Source organism: Balaenoptera physalus (assembly GCF_965194825.1).
Source record: "Balaenoptera physalus genome assembly, chromosome: 19".
Lineage (NCBI taxonomy): Eukaryota > Metazoa > Chordata > Mammalia > Artiodactyla > Balaenopteridae > Balaenoptera > Balaenoptera physalus.
The window spans coordinates 6,644,313-6,662,393 of record NC_138900.1 but is presented as its reverse complement, the minus strand read 5'-3'; the positions used below and the strand labels follow the sequence as shown (position 1 = coordinate 6,662,393).

Here is an 18,081-nt window from a genome sequence, read left to right as displayed (position 1 = left end):
AATTTCTGATTGCTAGAATATGGAAGTGTAATCAACTTTGTATATTGATCTTGTATCCTACGATCTAGCTAAACTCACATTTTGGTGCTAGTAGGTGTTTTATAGATTCCATTGGATTTTCTAGAATTATGTTTTCTGTGATTAAAGACAATTTTACTTCTTCCTCTCCTTTTTTTTTGAACCTTTCCTCTGGGACTCCAAATACATGTATGTTTGATTGCTTGATACAGTCTCACAGGTTATTAAAGCTCTGCTAAGTTTTTTTTTGCAATATTTTTTCTTTGCTCTGTTTAGATCATCTCTATTGACCTGTTTTCAAGTATACTGATTCTTCTGATGTGTCTCCATTCTGCTCTCAATTTCATCCAGTGACTTTTTTATTTCAGATATTGTATTTTGAAGTTCTGGCATTTTTCTTTGGTTCTGTTTTACAGTTTCAAATCCCTCCTGCAATAACCCTGCCTCTTCACCCATTGTATCCATCTTGTCCTGAAACTTACTTAACACAGTCAAAGTGCTTGTGTGATAATCCCAGTATCTAGGTCATCTGTGGGTCTGTTTCCATGGACTGATTTTTCTCTTGACTGTGAGTCCCATTCTCTTCCTTTTTTGCATGTCTTGTAAGTTTCATTGTTTGTCAATTGCTGTGTCTTAAAAAACAGTGAAGGTTGAAGTACATTTTAAAAATTTATGTATTTTGTTCCTACCATTACCCCAAGAGGAAGAAAGGAACACCATTTCCTCAGTTGTTTATCTAGAATGAGGGGCTGATCAGTTGATCCATTTAAGAGGTTTTTTTTTTTCTACTCAAAATTTCCTTTCATTTAATTTTTAAAAATTGAGGTATAGTTGATTTACAATGTTGTGTTAGTTTCAGGTGTACAGCAAAGTGATTCAGATATGTGTGTGTGTGTGTGTGTATATATATATATATATGTATATGTGTGTGTGTGTATATGTATATATATACACATATACACATTCTTTTTCACATAATTTTCCATTTAGGTTATTACAAGATATTGAGTATAGTTCCCTGTGCTGTACAGTAGGTCCTTGCTGGTTAACTATTTTATACATAATAGCATGTATCTGTTAATCCCGAATTCCAAATTTATCCCTCCCCCCTTTTCCCCTTTAGTAACTGTAAGTTTGTTTTCTATGTCTGTGGATCTGTTTCTGTTTTGTAAATAAGTTCATTTGTATCATTTTTTTAGATTCCACATATAAACGATATCATATGATATTTGTCTTTGTCTGACTTATTTCACTTAGTGCGATAATCTCTAGGTCCATCCATGTTGCTGCAAATGGCATTATTTCGTTCCTTTTTATGGCTGAGTAGTATTCCATTGTATATATGTACCACATCTTCTTTATCCATTCATCTGTCGATGGACATTTAGGTTGCTTCCATGTCTTGGCTGTTGTGAACAGTGCTGCTGTGAACATAGGGGTGCATGTATCTTTTCATATAGTAGTTTTCTCTGGATATGTGCCCAGGAGTGGGATTGCAGGATCATATGGTGACTCTGTTTTTAGTTTTTTAAGGACCCTCCATACTGTTCTCCATAGTGGCTGCACCAATTTACATTCCCACCAACAGTGTGATCCATTGAAGAGTTGAGCTGGTTTGGGACACGGCTGCGACTTTAATCCCTCTACGTCCCTCTTGTGTCTCTGCCTCTGTCTTTCTGTCTGTCTGTCTCTGCCCTTGGCTGCTCTCTCTTCCCCATCCCCTTGCACATTCCTTTCAGCTAACCTGTCTCCCCCACCCCATCTCCCTCACCCCGGAAGCTCCTGGCGGAGGAGAAGGCAGCCGTCCTTCGGGCGGTGGAGGAACGCGAGCGGGTCGAGGCGGAGGGCCGGGAGCGCGAGGCCCGGGCGCTGTCACTGACGCGGGCGCTGGAGGAGGAGCAGGAGGCGCGGGAGGAGCTGGAGCGGCAGAACCGGGCGCTGCGGGCCGAGCTGGAGGCGCTGCTCAGCAGCAAGGATGACGTCGGCAAGAGTGTGAGCAGCCCCCCGTCCGGGGACACGCGCGTGGCAGCAGCACACACCCGTCACGCTGGGGGACACACGCACATGTGTGTGCTCTCCCACACAGAGGGCGAAGGGAACCAGCATCCAAGTCCCATGTTCATGTACCAGACGTACGTGTTCTTGCACACACGCAGAACGTGAGGAGAATCTTCTACCAAGCAGGCGCGTGCACACAACACACACAGAAAGTAAGGAGAGCCAGTCATCAACGTGCATGTTCACGCGCACAGAACATGAGGAGAATCTTCCAGCAAACATATATGTTCACACGCTGAACATGAGAGCTGCTTACGAAACATACATATTCACCTGTGTGTTCGTGAAATGTGAGGCGAATCTTCCATTAAGCACACTTGCTCATGTGTACACACAGGGCATGAGAACCACTCGTCTTGTGTGTATGTGACTCAGAGAGAAAGAAAGAAAAAAGAAAGTGAAGAAAATTTGCCACAACATACAGCCTGAGAACCACTCCACAAACATGCGGATGTGCACGCGCGCAAACACACAACACACACATATATGCACATACGCACATATACATACACACACCACATACATACATACTGCACACACCACACGCGCATTATAGATATGCACATCGCATACATACATACCACACACACACACACATATACCACACACACATGCACACACACATATACATACACCACATACATACTGCACACACCACACGCGCATTATACATATACATATCGCATACATACATACCACACACACACCACACATATACCACACACACATACAACACACACATATACACACATATGCACATATACATACACCACATACATACATACTGCACACACCACACGCACATTATAGATATGCACATCACATACATACATACCACACACACACCACACATATACCACACACACACATATGCACATACACACATATACATACACACACCACACGCTCATTATACATATGCACATCGCATATATACATACCACACACACACCACACATATACCACACACACACATACACACATATGCACATACACACACATGCATACACACACCACATACATACATACTGCACACACCACATGCACATTATACACATACACGTCGCATACACACATACCACACACACACCACACATATACCACACACATACACACACATACATACACACACCACATACATACATACTGCACACACCACACGCACATTATACACATACACATCGCATACATACATACCACACACACACACACACACACACACACACACACACACACACACACACACACACACACTGTGAAGACACCCCGCCTTGCCACCCCCCAACTCCACTGAGCACACACAGGCTCCCCTACCAGGTCTCTGTCTTCCCCCAGCTCATACATCCCTCCAGGGCCTGTGAGGGGGTCTCCCAGGCCAGTTCCCAGTCCCCGCTCACCCAGCCAGTATCCCAGCCTCCCAGCCTTCTGAAAGGTCTGAGACACCCTCCACACCATCCTTCTTTCATTTGCCCGATAAATATACTTGTGGAGCATCAACCAGAACAGGCCCAGGGCCACAAGCCACCTGGCTAGTGACGGGAGGCACTGATGGAATGCGTGTTTAGTTGGGTCCCTGGGCAGACACAACCCCAGCATCCTTCCTTATTGCCAGGGGTGCGATGGCTGAGGGCTTTATTTTCTCCGCATGCTCTGGCATTAATCCAATGGAGCTTTTAGCCAGGCCTGGAAAGAACCCCCATCCCCATGACACACCCTTGGCCTGCAGCCCCAAGGATAATCCAACGCATGCTCAAACTGCTAAGGTCTGTCCTTTGGGAAAAGTGTTAAGTTATATATAGTGACTCCAAAGGCCTTTGTGGGAAGTAGGATGTTGATGGGAGAAGTTTGAGTCCTTCAAGTCAACCAAGTTGATTGGCAGGTGCCAAATAAAAGGGGGACCAGTTGGACCCTTCTAAGCACTGAAAGTAGATACTGTCACTGACCAGCATTTTCATGAGGGTCATTAGGCAGGGGTGATAAGCAGATATAGTCCCTGCCCTGTGGAGCTCACAGGCCAACGTGGGAGGTGGGTGTTGCCCAAAAAGACACATAAGCACATGGTAAAGGACCACTGTGACTAGGGCTGAGTCAGAGAGCGACACAGTGCCAGGAGCATGGGTAACAGGGAGGCCCTGACAGGTCAGGGGATGCCTCTCTGAGGAGGTAACAATTAAGGAGAGGCCGTGGGGGGGTGTCTGAGAATTCATAAGCCCAGGTCTGCTTTCACGGGATATTTGGGGTTTTCATTTACACCTCCCTGAAAGGTCTGGAAAGCCCCATGCTGAGAAAAAAATAGTAGTCGCTAGTGGGTTGGTAATATCCTGGGGAGTCTGGCAGAAACCAACACTGCTAACTCTGGAGCTACGTGCCTTCAACCCATCTCCACACGGTATTCCTGAAGATGAAGCCACAACGAAGTGAGCTCACAAACCAATCACAGAACCAGGAATTCCCTGGGGGTCCAGTGGTTAGGACTATGAGCTTTCACTGTCAGGGCCCCGGTTCAATACTCGGTCGGGGAACTAAGATCATGCAAGCTGCGCAGGTCCCAGCCAAAAAGAAAAAGATCACAAAACCTACGAGGAAATAATCCACCATGAGTGAGAGTCAGCCGACCTAACAAACACTGGAATTGGACTCTCAGGAGCTTCAGATAATAGAATTATGGTGCATAGGTTATTAATAAAATATGTTCTAGGATGATCCAGAATGAGACACATAGTAAGTAGGTGCTCAGGAAATGGTGAACGTGTGAATGAATGAATGAACCAGGATGGGCACGTCAACTTGCTGCCTCCCCCTCGTCTGTCAAAGCTTCCCTCCCCTCTAGCCTAGGATAGATCTCGGGTCCTGGCCTCCCCACTCCTCGGTGACCCAGGTGACCCAGGTGCCCCAGCGCTCACTCTCCCTCCCCTCCAGGTGCACGAGCTGGAGCGAGCCTGCCGGGTGGCTGAACAGGCAGCCAACGACCTGCGAACACAAGTGACGGAGCTGGAGGATGAGCTGACGGCGGCTGAGGATGCCAAGCTGCGCCTGGAAGTGACCGTGCAGGCCCTCAAGGCGCAGCACGAGCGGGACCTGCAGGGCCGAGACGAAGCTGGTGAGGAGAGGCGGCGGCAGCTGGCCAAGCAGGTACAGGCAGGGTGCCCGTCCGGCGGGGAATGCCCGTCCAGCGGGGGATGCCCTGGTGCTTACAGGCAGCAAGAGAGGCCGGAAGTCTCACCCACCCACCTGCTACTCGGTGTTTCTACCCAAGTCCCTCCTGCTAGCCAGCCCGCCTCCTGTTCCCCAACCCACTCACCCATCATGACCCATGAACCCACACGCACATCCTGTTGACCCATTCAGACACCCTCCATCCGCCAAAACCCTCCACCCAGCTACCACCCCATCTACTGAGCCACCCAGCCGCCCATACACAGCCTCCCCACCAACCGGCACTTCTACATAACCAACTCTGCATCTGACTTCCCCTCCATGCACCCAGTACCCCCTTCCAATCAACCTCCTCTCCCCCCAGTCACTCCGCTATCTACCCCTCCACACCCACAACCTACCCAGGCACTCATTTACTCATTCATTGACCAGCTCATCTGCACCCCACTTCATCCACGACCTTCCTCCCGAATTCATTTACTCCTTCACCTGCTTCCTCATTCATTCCATCTCTCTCTCTCTCTCTCTGCACCATTCATTCATTCATTCATTCAGTATTCATTCAGTGGAGGAATTTCCTATGGTCTGCAGTGGGCAAGGCTCTCCACTAGGGGATGTGTGCTGAGCCTGGGAGGGGCGGGTCAGCTCTGAGTGTCAGAAAGACCCCTCTGGGGCCATGTGGGCAGCGGACTGGAGGGGGGGAGACTGGAGCTGGGAGGCCCCGAGAGAGAGATGAAGACGTGATCCAAGGCTGGGGGGCCGGGGTGTCTCTGGGTATTTTTTTGATCTCGCCTGGCTCCACTGATCCAGTCATGGGCTCATCCAAAACTTTGTCCTGGGGGCACTGGGGAGCCACAGGAGGGCCATGAGCAGGGGAGGGGCAGCGTCAGCTCTGATTGTAGAAGGACCCTTCTGGAGCCATCGGGAATGGGCTGGCGGGGAAAGATGGGAGCAGAGAGGAAGCTGGGGCAAGGGGGGAGGATGAGGCCTGAGCTGGGGCTGTGGGGTCGGAGAGGATGATGGAGTTCGGTGGTGGAGAGAGGCAAGGGGCAGGAGGAATGGGGCTGGAGGCTGGGCCGGGGCTGGAGGGTAGACTCTATGTCACTAGCATGTAGAGGGAACCTGGGCCTCCCGTCCCCTGAGCCCGCCCCTCCCGGCCTCCCCCCTCCCAGCTGAGGGATGCAGAGGTGGAACGCGACGAGGAACGCAAGCAGCGTGCTCTGGCCGTGGCCGCCCGCAAGAAACTGGAGGCCGAGCTGGAGGAGCTGAAGGCCCAGACCGTGGCCACCGGACAGGGCAAGGAGGAGGCGGTGAAGCAGCTTCGCAAGATGCAGGTAAGGGGTGGAGCTTAAGCTTCGGACCCGGGAGGGCCCCACCTCCCGCCGGCTCCAAAACCAGGTGGGGCCCCGCCCCCTCGATCCCTGGAGCTGCACCCAGCGTAGGCAACAGCTTTATAAACATCCATGCCCCAAAGGCTCATTGGGTTCTTTTTCTGTTCTTTATTTCCTTTATTTAAAATGCGTAATGTTTAAGTGCAATTTCCTCATTGTATTTCATTTTTGAAGTGGAAATACCTTAGGGTTCCCCCCCGCAGCCCCATTATGAAACTTATACATGGTTGTTTAAAAAGAATTTTTTTTGGATGGTGACGTGTCAAGGTAGGTTCATCATTGATACCTACCATCAAGGTAGGTCCCACTCTGGTGGGGGATGTTAATAATGGGGGAGACTGTGCATGTGTGAGGGTAGGGGCTGTGTGGGAAATCTCTGTACCTTCTGCCCAAAACTGCTGGGAACCTAAAACTGCTCTAAAAAGTAAAGTCTATTGTTTTAATACAAATTTATTTATTTATTTGGCTGCATTGGGTCTTAGTTGCTGCGCCCGGGCTTTCTCTAGTTGCCGCAAGCGGGGGCTGCTCTTCGTTGCAGTACGGGGGCTTCTCATTGCGTTGGCTTCTCTCGTTGGGGAGCATGGGTTCTAGGCACGCAGGCTCAGTAGTTGTGGCGCGCGGGCTCTAGAGCACAGGCTCAGTAGTTGTGGCTCATGGGCTTAGTTGTTCCTCAGCATGCGGGATCTTCCCGGACCAGGGCTCAAACCCGTGTCCCCTGCATTGGCAGGCAGATTCTTATCACTGCACCACCATGGAAGTCTCTATTTTTTTTTTTTAAGTATAAACCTGGCCTGTCCAATACAGAGGGTACCAGCCCCATGTGGCTACTGGGCATCTAAAATGTGGCAGGGGAAAAAAAAAAAAAAGGGAAATTCCTGGCGGTCCAGCGGTTAGGACTCTGCTCTCACTGCTGAGGGCCCAGGTTCCATCCCTGGTTGGGGAACTAAGATCCCACAAGCTACCTGGCAAGGCCAAAAAAAAAAAGGTGGGTGGGTCCAAAATCCAAGTTACATGCTAGATTCAGAAGACTTCATAAAGTAAAATATCTCAATAATTTTTACACTGATTATAAATGGAAATAATAATATTTTGGATATATTAGGCTACATAAAATATAGTGTTCAGACTAGTTTTACCTATTTCCTTTTACCTTTTTAATGTAGTTACTAGAAAATGTTAAAGAACGTTTGTCCTTGCAGTGTATTTCTGTTGGGCAGCGCTGGTGTATGAAGATTCCTCCCCAAAAGTAAAAATTATAAACCATGTCATCACTGAGCAAAAACCCCTACACTGAAAACCTATTATTATCAAGCAGATAATAATAATATTAGTAACAGTGATGGTAATTGTCCTTCTACCACCAAGCCTGCCCGCTGTCCTCACGGTGTCAACAATCACTCGCTACACCACTGTAAAGATATAGAGCGGGGATTTTTTTTTTAACGGCGATGGACATTTCGTTTGTGTTTTATTTTTCTTTATTTTAAGCACCGTTGAGGAGAAAAACCCTTTTACCGTCATCCGTACGCACTCTTAATAATGTGTCCCAGGTAGCTTGGGACTTTCCTCGCCGTCCAGTGGTTTCGACTCCGCGCTTCCACGGCAGGGGGCGCGGGTTCGATCCCTGGTCTGCGAACTAAGATTCCGCATGCTACCTGGCGCGGCCAATCAACCAAACATCAATAACGTGGCCAGGTATCCAAGTGGCTAAAAGGGTGAACTCCAGGGCCAGACAGCCTGGGTTCAGGTCCTGGCTCTGCCACTTACCATCCTGAGCACGTTGCTGAACCTCGCTGTGCTTCAGTTTTTCCATCTGTAAACTGGGGAGGAAAATAGTCCCCACCAACTGGAGTTGTGAGGATTGAAGGAGTCAGTGTGTCTGTAGAATAGAGCCTGGCCCAAGGTAGGTGACCGGTGTTTCCCATCCCTATTATTACTGCAGAGCCCAAATATTATCCCCATTTTAGGCTTACTTTAATTTATATGTGCTTCTTTTTTAAAGAGGTGAGGCCCAGAGATGGGAAGGGGCTGGCCCAAGGTCACACAGCCAGCGGCTGGGGGCGGGGTGCAGAAGCCCAGGTCCGCAGTGCTCTGCTTGCTCACGGGGACCCCCCACCGGGCTGATGCGAGGGTAGGGGGCGTCCCCGTGAGTCACGATCAGGCTGGGTCCGCTCACTCGCTCACTTCCTCCCAGGCCCAGATGAAGGAGCTGTGGCGGGAGGTGGAGGAGTCGCGCAGCTCCCGGGAGGAGATCTTTGCCCAGAACCGGGAGAGTGAGAAGCGCCTCAAGGGGCTGGAGGCGGAAGTGCTGCGGCTGCAGGAGGTGATGCCAGGATGGGCGGGGCCGCGGGGGAAGGCAGGGTGGGCGGGGCCTGGGGGAAGCTTGGGAGCCCAGAGAGGGTCCTGAGCGCAGCCGCAAGGTCCTCTCTGGGGCGGTGTGGGGCATGGACTAGGGGGAGAATGGAGGCTGGGAGGCTGGGGAGGGAGGGTGAAGCCTGAGCCAGAGCTGTGGGACGCAGAGGAGGGACCAGGGCAGAGTAAAAGGGCAGGACAGACAGGGCTATGGGTGGTAATGGGGCAGAGGAGTCGAGGGGGTCTGGCCCAATGACCGGGGGAGACTGGAGGAGGACCTGGCTTGAAAGGAGATAGTGGGCTCAGTGAGGAGGCCATGAGGATGAGGGGCCTTGAGGGACAGCAAGAGGTGGACACGGACCAGGGGCTCCGGAGACGGATTTAGGAGACATCTGCCTATGGACTGAAGTTCATTCCAAGGTTATCCAGGGGCAGCATGTTCAAGTGCAGTGAAAAAAAGGCCAAGAGAATTGAGGTGTGAGGGGCAGGGAGACCAGTGCCCAGACAGCCTCCCCTCACCACAGCTGACCACCCCCTCTCTCACTCATCACAGGAACTGGCCGCCTCAGACCGTGCCCGGCGGCAGGCCCAGCAGGAGCGGGATGAAATGGCAGATGAGGTGGCCAATGGCAGCCTTAGCAAGTGAGTGGTCCCTGGTAATGTGGGGCAGGGCGCCCTCCTCTGGCCATCCTGCCCTCTCACCGCCCCCTGTGCCCGTTCTCCCTAGGGCTGCCATTCTGGATGAGAAGCGTCAGCTGGAGGGGCGCCTGGGGCAAATGGAAGAGGAGCTGGAGGAGGAGCAGAGCAATGCAGAGCTGCTCAATGACCGCTACCGCAAGCTGCTTCTGCAGGTGAGCACAGCTGGGTCACCCGCTGCCAGCCTGGGTCCTTGCTGACCTGGGGCCATAACACCTTCAGTTCTCTTATTCAACAGACATAGGAAAAGGGAATATTTGAGTTGGGTTTTGAAGGTTGAATAGGAGTTCTCAAGGTGGAGGGAGACATTGATGCATTCATTCACTTGTATTTCTGAAGCTTCTCAAAGGCTGGATTCAGGGATAAATTATGTGGGGTCTCTATCCTGCAGAGTTCCCTGGGGAAACAGACAGGGAGTTACACCGTGACATTATAGAGTGACATGTGTGATAATGTAAGTATCCAGGGCCCAGTAGCAAGAGGGAGAGAACTCTCTGCAAGAGAGAGGCATTTGCAAGAAGGGGCACTTGGCTGGGGTTTTAAAGCATACATAGGAGCTAGGCAGACAGACAAAAGCATATTTCATTTGTATATTTATTTATAAATATTTTATGAGGCTTCTGGAGGTCCATATCCTATTCTGGGTGGTGCTAGGGACCTAGAGATGGATCATTCCCAGTCTCTGCCCTTAAGGACATCCTAGTCTGATGGAGGAAACAGCCTATCCCAATACAGAAATGCAAATGAAAATGGAGGAAGCACAAGACACTGTGAGAATGTAGAGGAGACTGGATCAGTATCCAGCCTGGAGGCTGGGGGCTGTCAAGGAAGACTTCCTGATAGAGGTGATGCCTTAAGAGGTCTTGTAGGAAGTTAAGAGTTTGCCAAGCAGACAATAGAGGGATGAGATTTCCAGAGAGAGACCTACATCTATATTATTTCATTCATTTTAAAAGATACATTTTGAGACCTCTCATGCTGGGGACTCAGAGAAGAGTTAAGAACCCAGCTCAGCCCTTGGGGAGCCCCTAGACCAGTAGGAGAAGCAGTCAAACACCATGATGATGCACGCCCATCTCACTCAGAGTAAAATCTCAGTCACCAACAAGGCCCCACACTCTGGTCCCTGGCTAATTCAGACCTTAGTTATCTCTAACCCTTTTTCCCCTAGTTCACTTTGCTTCAGCCACACCAGCCTCCTCACTATTCCTTGACTATGCCTAGTTTATTCCTACCTCAGGGCCTTTGCACTTGCTGTTTCCTCCTCTTGGAAAGCCCTTCTCCCAAACCATCACACGTCTCACTCCCTCAAAACAGCCTTCCCTGACCACCCTGTGTGAAACAGCCACCCTCCCTCCCATAATTTCTCTCCATTCTCTCTGCTTTAATCTCTTCATATCACTTACCACTGCCTGGCATTCTATTATATATTTACTTATTTGTCTGTGGTCCATCTTCCCAACAGAGTGTAAGCACCTTGAGCATAGGGCCTCTGTCTTAGTTTTCACTGCTCTATCCCCAGTGCCTAAAACAGTACTGAGTGCTCATTATAAATGAAATAAATAAGCCAGTACATGCCTAGTGGAGAGCCCGTAGGATACTACAGTCATATAAAGAATGATGTGACTTAGCCCAGCCCACATCTTTGGCTGTTGGTGAAAAGGAGAACCTTTTAAAAAAAAATCAAAATAAAACTTTTTTTTTAAACCTATTTCCTATTTATTTATTTTTGGCTGCATTGGGTCTTCGCTGCTGCGCACAGGCTTTCTCTAGTTGCATCGAGTGGGGGCTACTCTTTGTCGTGGTGTGCGGACTTCTCATCTTCTCATTGCAGTGGCTTGTCTTGTTGTGGAGCACAGGCTCTAGGTGCGCAGGCTTCAGTAGCTGTGGCACGCGGGCTCAGTCGTTGTGGCACACGGGCTTAGTTGCTCTGTGGCATGTGGGATCTTCCTGGACCAGGGATCAAACCTGTGTCGCCTGCATTGGCAGGCGGATTCTTAACCACTGCGCCAGCAGCAAAGTCCCCAAAATAAAACTTTTAAAAGACACAAAAAGGAATTCATAAGAAAATGGCAAATATTGAAGACAGGCAGAGAAGATCCAACATATGGATAATAGGAGCCCCCAAAGAAGAAAATCAAAGCAAGGGGTCAGAGCAAATAACCAAAAAACATAATGCAAGAAAACTCCTGAAACAGAAAAGTTTGTAGCCACTGTGTACCTGAAGATATTGACCCATACTAACTCATACCATGACAGATTCTAATAAAAACTCTTGGACTTATAAGAGGGGGAAAAAATTCTTTAGCCATCCAGGAAAAAATGAACAAGTGATATATAAGAAAAAGAAAATTAGATTGTCATCAGATTTTTCACAGCGAGACTTTATGCTGGGAGAAAATGGAGGGATACAGTTATGATACTCAAAGAAAATTTGAGCCAAGGATTTTGTATCAAGCAAGACTTAGTTTCTTTTCTTTCTTTTTTTTTTTATGTGCAGATATATGTTTGTTTGTTTTTTTAGTATAGTTGATTTACAATGTTGTGTTAGTTTCAGGTGTACAGCAAAGTGATTCAGTTATATATATGTATATATATTCTTTTTAAGATTATATTCCATTACAGGATATTGAGTATAGTTCCATGTGCAATACAGTAGGTCCTTGTTGGTTATCTATAAGATATAAAACTTACTTTCATGTATAAAGGATATAAACAAGTTGTCAGCGTGCAAGAACTCAGGGACTGTTATTCCCAGGAGCCCTTCCTGAAGAATCTAGGAGAGCAGCAGTCCTCAAAGTGTGGCCCCGAGACCAGCAGTATCAGCCTCACCTGGAAACTTGTTGGAAATGCAAGTTCTGGGGCCCCAACCAAGTGAATGAGGAACAAATGAATGAGGAATGCTGGAGGTGGGGAAAGCCAGGAATCTGTGTTTTAACAAGCCCTTCAAGTGGTTCTGAGGTATGAGGAGTCAGAACCACTGCCCTGGAAATCCAGGTGCAGATGATCAGGGTCACTAGAGAGACATCAGCTCAAGAGAGTAACGAGCATACAGTCTGCCCATAGTTCTACAACTAAGTGAAGGCTAAAAAGGAGTAAGAAGGATAATTGGCTAAATGTTCAGTTATTTATATCACAACTATTTTTTAAATGGAGAGAATGGGCAAATATGCAAAAAAAATTTTTATTACTATATTCAGTAATTATATTGGTAATAGTAATATTATGTGTATAGTGTGGGATAAAGTAAATGATTAAGGATGGATAATTCTAATTCTATCATCTCTACCTGTGTTCATAATCTGAGGATCATCAGCATGTGAGAACCAAGATATAGATGTCATGGAGAACAGGCTAAGTTAAAAACAAACAAATAGGGAGTTCCCTGGTGGCCTAGTAGTTAGGATTCCGGGCTTTCACTGCTGTGGCCTGAGTTCAGTCCCTGGTTGGGGAATTAAGATTCCACAGCTGTGTGGCACAGCCAAAACAAAACAAAAAAAACCCCACAAAAACCCTCTAGTCCCAAATTTGACTTGGATGTATTCATGTGAACTTTTGGGGTAATTTATATAGATCCATCCTATCTCTGTCCACCGAAAAGGCCTCTAAACAATAACCAACCCAATAGCAATGAACATCCCTAGTATATAAATCGTGGTCTAGAAATACCATTTCCCCCACTAAAAGAAAATGGGGCTTTTTTTAAAAAAAAAGAAATGGCTCGTTCCAGATCTGAATCAGGAAACGAATCAGAGTAGCCTGGACCATCTTGTCATACCATGCCTTAGTCTGCTCAGGCTGCCATAACAAAATACCATAAACTGGGCAGCTTCAATAAGAGAAATTTATTTCTCACAGTTCTAGAGACTGTGAAGTCCAAGATCATGGTGCCAGTAAGATAGGTTTCATTCTGAGGCCTCTTCTCTTGGCTTATATGTGGCTGTCATCTCGTCATGCACTCACTGGCCTCGACTTTTTGTGCATGTGGGGGTAGAGAGAGAGCAAGCTCTCTGGTATCTCCTTACAAGGGCACTAATGCCATCATAGAGGCCCCACCCTCACATTTCTCAGCTAATCCTAATTACCTCCCAAAGGCCTCATCTCCAGGTACCATCACATGGGGATTAGGGCTTCAACGTATGAATTTGGAGGGGACACAAACATTCAGTCCATAACACACCCTTGTTATCTCAAAAACACTTAGAAGTCAACCTGGAAAGGCTCCCACTGGCCCCAAAGGGAGCAACTTGAGCTTCAACAAGGGTCAGAATCGCACTGCTTTAAATCCATCAAATCTGTTTAAATACACGAGTTCACAACGATATTTTTAAAAATACTAATTAGTCACTGTATTGATTTACTGAGGCTGCTGTAACAAATTGCCACAAACTGGGTGGCTTAAAGCAACAGTAATTTATTCTCTCACAGTTCTGGAGGCTAGAAGTCCAAAATCAAGGTGTCATCAGATTGATTCCTTCTGAGGGAGCATCTGTTCCAGGCCTCTCTCCCAGCTGCTGGTGGTTGCCAGCAATCCTTGGCTTGTAGATGCATGAGCCCAATCTCTGCCTCTATCTTCACACGGCCTTCCCTGTGTCTTCTTTATGTGTCTGTGCCTCCTTCTCTTGTAAAGACACCAGTCGTATTGGATTTTGGGCCTACCCCAATCCAGTATGACCTCATCTTCATTTAACAAATTACACCTCCAAAGACTGTCTTTCCAAATAAGGTCACGTTCTGAGGTTTCAGATGGCATGAGTTCTTGGTGGACGGCTGTTCAACACGATAGAGTCACCTTCATAAAATGATATGGAACCATTTCATTACCTTGAAAACTCATAGAGAAAAAGAATTAATTCCCTGGACCGAACTGCCTATTTGAAGGAAACCGAACAGAGAAGCATGCTGAATTAGACCGTGAATGTGTAATCAGGAAAACACAGATGCAGAGAAACTCTGTAGGCCAGACAGCCCAGGTTCTTCAACAGATAAATTGTAAGGAAATAAAAGGGATGGAGTAGGGAACTGTAGATTAAAAGAGACTTAAAAGTCATATACAAATTTTTTTTAAGATTTTTTTATTTTTTAAACTTTTATTTATTTTTATTTGGCTGCGTCAGGTCTTAGTTGAGGCATGTGGGATCTTTCGTTGCAGCGCGCGGGCTTCTCTCTAGTTGTGGCATGTGGGTTTTCTCTTCTCTAGTTGTGGTGCGCAGGCTCCAGGGTGCATGGGCTCTGTAGTTTGTGGCACGTGGGCTCTCTAGTTGAGGCGCTTGAGCTCAGTAGTTGTGGTGCATGGGCTTAATTGCCCTGCGGCGTGTGGGATCTCCCAACCAGGGATCGAACCCGTGTCCCCTGCATTGGAAGGCGGATTCTTTACCACTGGACCACCAGGGAGGTCCCTTAAAGATTTTTTTGATGTGGACCATTTTAAAAGTCTTTATTGAATTTGTTACAATATTGCTTCTGTTTTATATTTTATGTTTTGGTTTTTTGGCTGTGAGGCATGTGGGATCTAAGCTCCCTGACCAGGGATCGAACCCACACACCCTGCATTGGAAGGTGAAGTCTTAAAGCACTGGACCACTACGGAAGTCCATACAAGTTTTTTTTGTTTTTTTTTTCTTTTAATGGGCAGGATTCAACTATAGGATCTAGGGATGCATCTTTGAGTAATAATAAGAGCAAGGAAGTGATCACCCCCAAAGTCAGGATGACATACTATTTGGAGGAAAAGGAAGAGGTTGTTATTAGGATGGGTGCGTAAAGTTCTGTTTCTTGACCTGGGCAGGGGCGACAATGGTGTCTGCCTTTTATTAACCCAGTAAGCCATATATTTGATCTGTTTTTTACTTTTTCTATATCACGGTTTTATTTTCCAAAAAAGGTTTTTTAAAAAAAAAAAGCATATGCTAATCACCACGTCGATGTCTTCCTTTGAGGGTGAAATGAAGTAAAGTATGAATCAGACTGGATCTGACTAATTTCTGTGTCCCCGGCATAGGACCTCACTGAGAGTATGAGCTGAATAAATAAACAGGCACTATTATTAGAGGTATGTTTACACATTCGCAATGTAGTAGCTCCTGTTCATTGAGCTGGCATTTCTCAAAACGGTCCTGCATATCATTCGTTTCAAAACCACCTGAGATGCTTGTTGAAAATGCAGATTCATGGACCCCATTCCAGACCTGCTGAATCAGAATCTCTGGAGCGGGGGGACCCTGCAGTCCACAATTTTTTAACAAGCTCCCCAGATGAGCCTAGTGCGAACAAAAGTGTGATAACCCTTGGAATAGACTCATTCACAGTCAAAGGTAGAAGTTATAGCGTTTAAACAAGTTTAGATAGTCTTGTGGGCTTATTAAAATAGCAAAAACCTATCTAAAAGATTAAAACCCAGGGCTGGCATTGCTGTTGGCTGATAAGCCAATTGGAGAAAAATACACGCTACCATTTGTTGAGTATTTAGTATATACCAGGTTCTGTGCTATTTATTTAACAATCATCAACTCACTTAGTTGTGGGAGGTGCCTGCATTTACCTCCCACCTTCCCTCTGAGACTCCACCATGACAGTCCTGCCTTTCCCACTGCTGCAGGTGGAAACACTGACCACAGAGTTGTCAGCTGAGCGCAGTTTCTCAGCCAAGGCAGAGAGCGGGCGGCAGCAGTTGGAGCGGCAGGTCCAGGAGCTCCGGGGACGCCTGGGTGAGGAAGACGCTGGGGCCCGGGCCCGCCAGAAGATGATCATCGCTGCCCTTGAGTCTAAGCTGGCCCAGGCTGAGGAGCAGCTGGAGCAGGAGAGCAGGTAGGTGGGAGAGGAGGGCACAGCTGGAGGGCAACCCTCACATTCTGGTCAATGAGATGAAGGGGAGCTGTGTTACAAGCACATGGTTTAGAAACATCCAAAAGGCATCATAATATTAATGGTTGATGATTTCCTATATCATTTAGGATGTTTTGTGCTACAAGTAACTGCATTCCCACTATATAATTTAAACACTAATGTAGCAGTTAGCTCTAGCTGCATAACAAACCACCTTAAAATTTAAGTGGCTTAAAACAACAATTTTTTATTATTGCTCATGAGTCTTTGGGATGGCTGGTAAGTTCTGCTGATCTGAGCTTGGTGGGCCTCACTCGTGCATCTTTGCTCAGCTGAAAGTCAGCTAGATGGATTTGCTGATCTTGGCTGGGCTCTCGTATGTCTCCAGCCTGGCCTGGGACAACTAGGCTAACTTGTCTCTGCTCCAGGCTGGCCCAGGATTGTTCACATGACAAAGTGAAGTTTCCAAGAGTGAGGGCTTCTTGGGGTCTAGATTTGGAACTGGTACAATGTCACTTCTGCCACATCCTGTTACTAAAGCAAGTCATGTAGGGAATCCCCCGGTGGTCCAGTGGTTAGGGCTCCTCCGCACTTCCACTGCAGGGGGCATGGGTTTGATCCCTGTTGTGGGAACTAAGATCCTGCATGCCGCACATGGCACGGCCAAAAAAAAAAAAAAAAAAAAGCAAGTCATGTGGCTGGCTCAGATTTAAGGGAATGTCCAGTCATGGCTGCCAAGCACTGCCCATTGCAAGGGGCCCCATCACATGGACTTCACCCAGGTGTGGATGAGCAGGGACCGTGGGGATGGGGAAATTAAGGAGACGGGAGGGAAAGGATTGGAGGGGAGAGACGAGGTAAGGATGGCCCCAGGTGTCTGACCTGCGTATCTAGGCGGATCATGGGGGATTAGGAGGAGGAGTAGGTTTGGGAGAAGGCATTGAGCCCAATGCAGGGTGTGCAGGGTCTGGTGGATAGCTGAGGCAGGGGGCTGAACCAGGCTGGAGCTCAGGAGACAGATTTAGCAGACACCAGGCTGTTGATGGTTGTAGAAACCTGGGGCACAGCTGAGCTTGTCCAGGGAAAGTGTGTGAGTGAGAAGGGGAGAAGACAACAGAGATGGTTGGAGATGGAGCTTTGGGCTTCCAGACTGTTCCACAAACACAGAAAGCTAGAGAAAGAAATTGAGAGAGAATTCCAGGCTACGTAGAGGGAAGGTCAGGTGGGAGATGATGAGTCCTGAACTGGGGGCTAGGGCTGTGAGGCTGAGGAGGGGACAAGACAGAGTCCAGGGGGCAATGGGACAGGGTTTGGTTACTAACAGGCTGGGGGTGGGGCAAAGGAGAGAGAAGGGGTGAGGACAATGCCTGGTGGTCTGACTTAGGGACTGGTGGTCAGTGGGTCAGTCCCCTGAGAGGAGGAAGACTGGGGGCGGGGTGGTGGGGGAATACAGTTGAATATGAGAGACTGAGTGGGATATGGAAAACTGGTATAGACATGGAGACACTTTTAGGACCTTCAGGCATCTTACTAGAAGCTAAGGACTAGGTTCCCTGGTGGGAGCCTGGGTACCAGTGTCTGGCCT

General features: G+C 47.8%; 1 protein-coding gene across 4 annotated transcripts in view; it reads left to right on the top strand.

Annotated features, from left to right (window-relative positions):
- The window catches only part of MYH14 (myosin heavy chain 14), a 92,371-nt gene that overhangs the window by 71,185 nt on the left and 3,105 nt on the right, over nt 1-18,081 (top strand). For all 4 annotated transcript variants that reach the window (XM_082435872.1, XM_082435869.1, XM_082435870.1 and 1 more), the window contains 7 exons: nt 1,798-2,010; nt 4,996-5,208; nt 6,405-6,566; nt 8,818-8,946; nt 9,529-9,617; nt 9,703-9,826; nt 16,270-16,478. In XM_082435872.1, the coding sequence (XP_082291998.1) occupies nt 1,798-2,010; nt 4,996-5,208; nt 6,405-6,566; nt 8,818-8,946; nt 9,529-9,617; nt 9,703-9,826; nt 16,270-16,478 (1,139 nt within the window). The remainder of the gene's footprint in view (nt 1-1,797; nt 2,011-4,995; nt 5,209-6,404; nt 6,567-8,817; nt 8,947-9,528; nt 9,618-9,702; nt 9,827-16,269; nt 16,479-18,081) is intronic.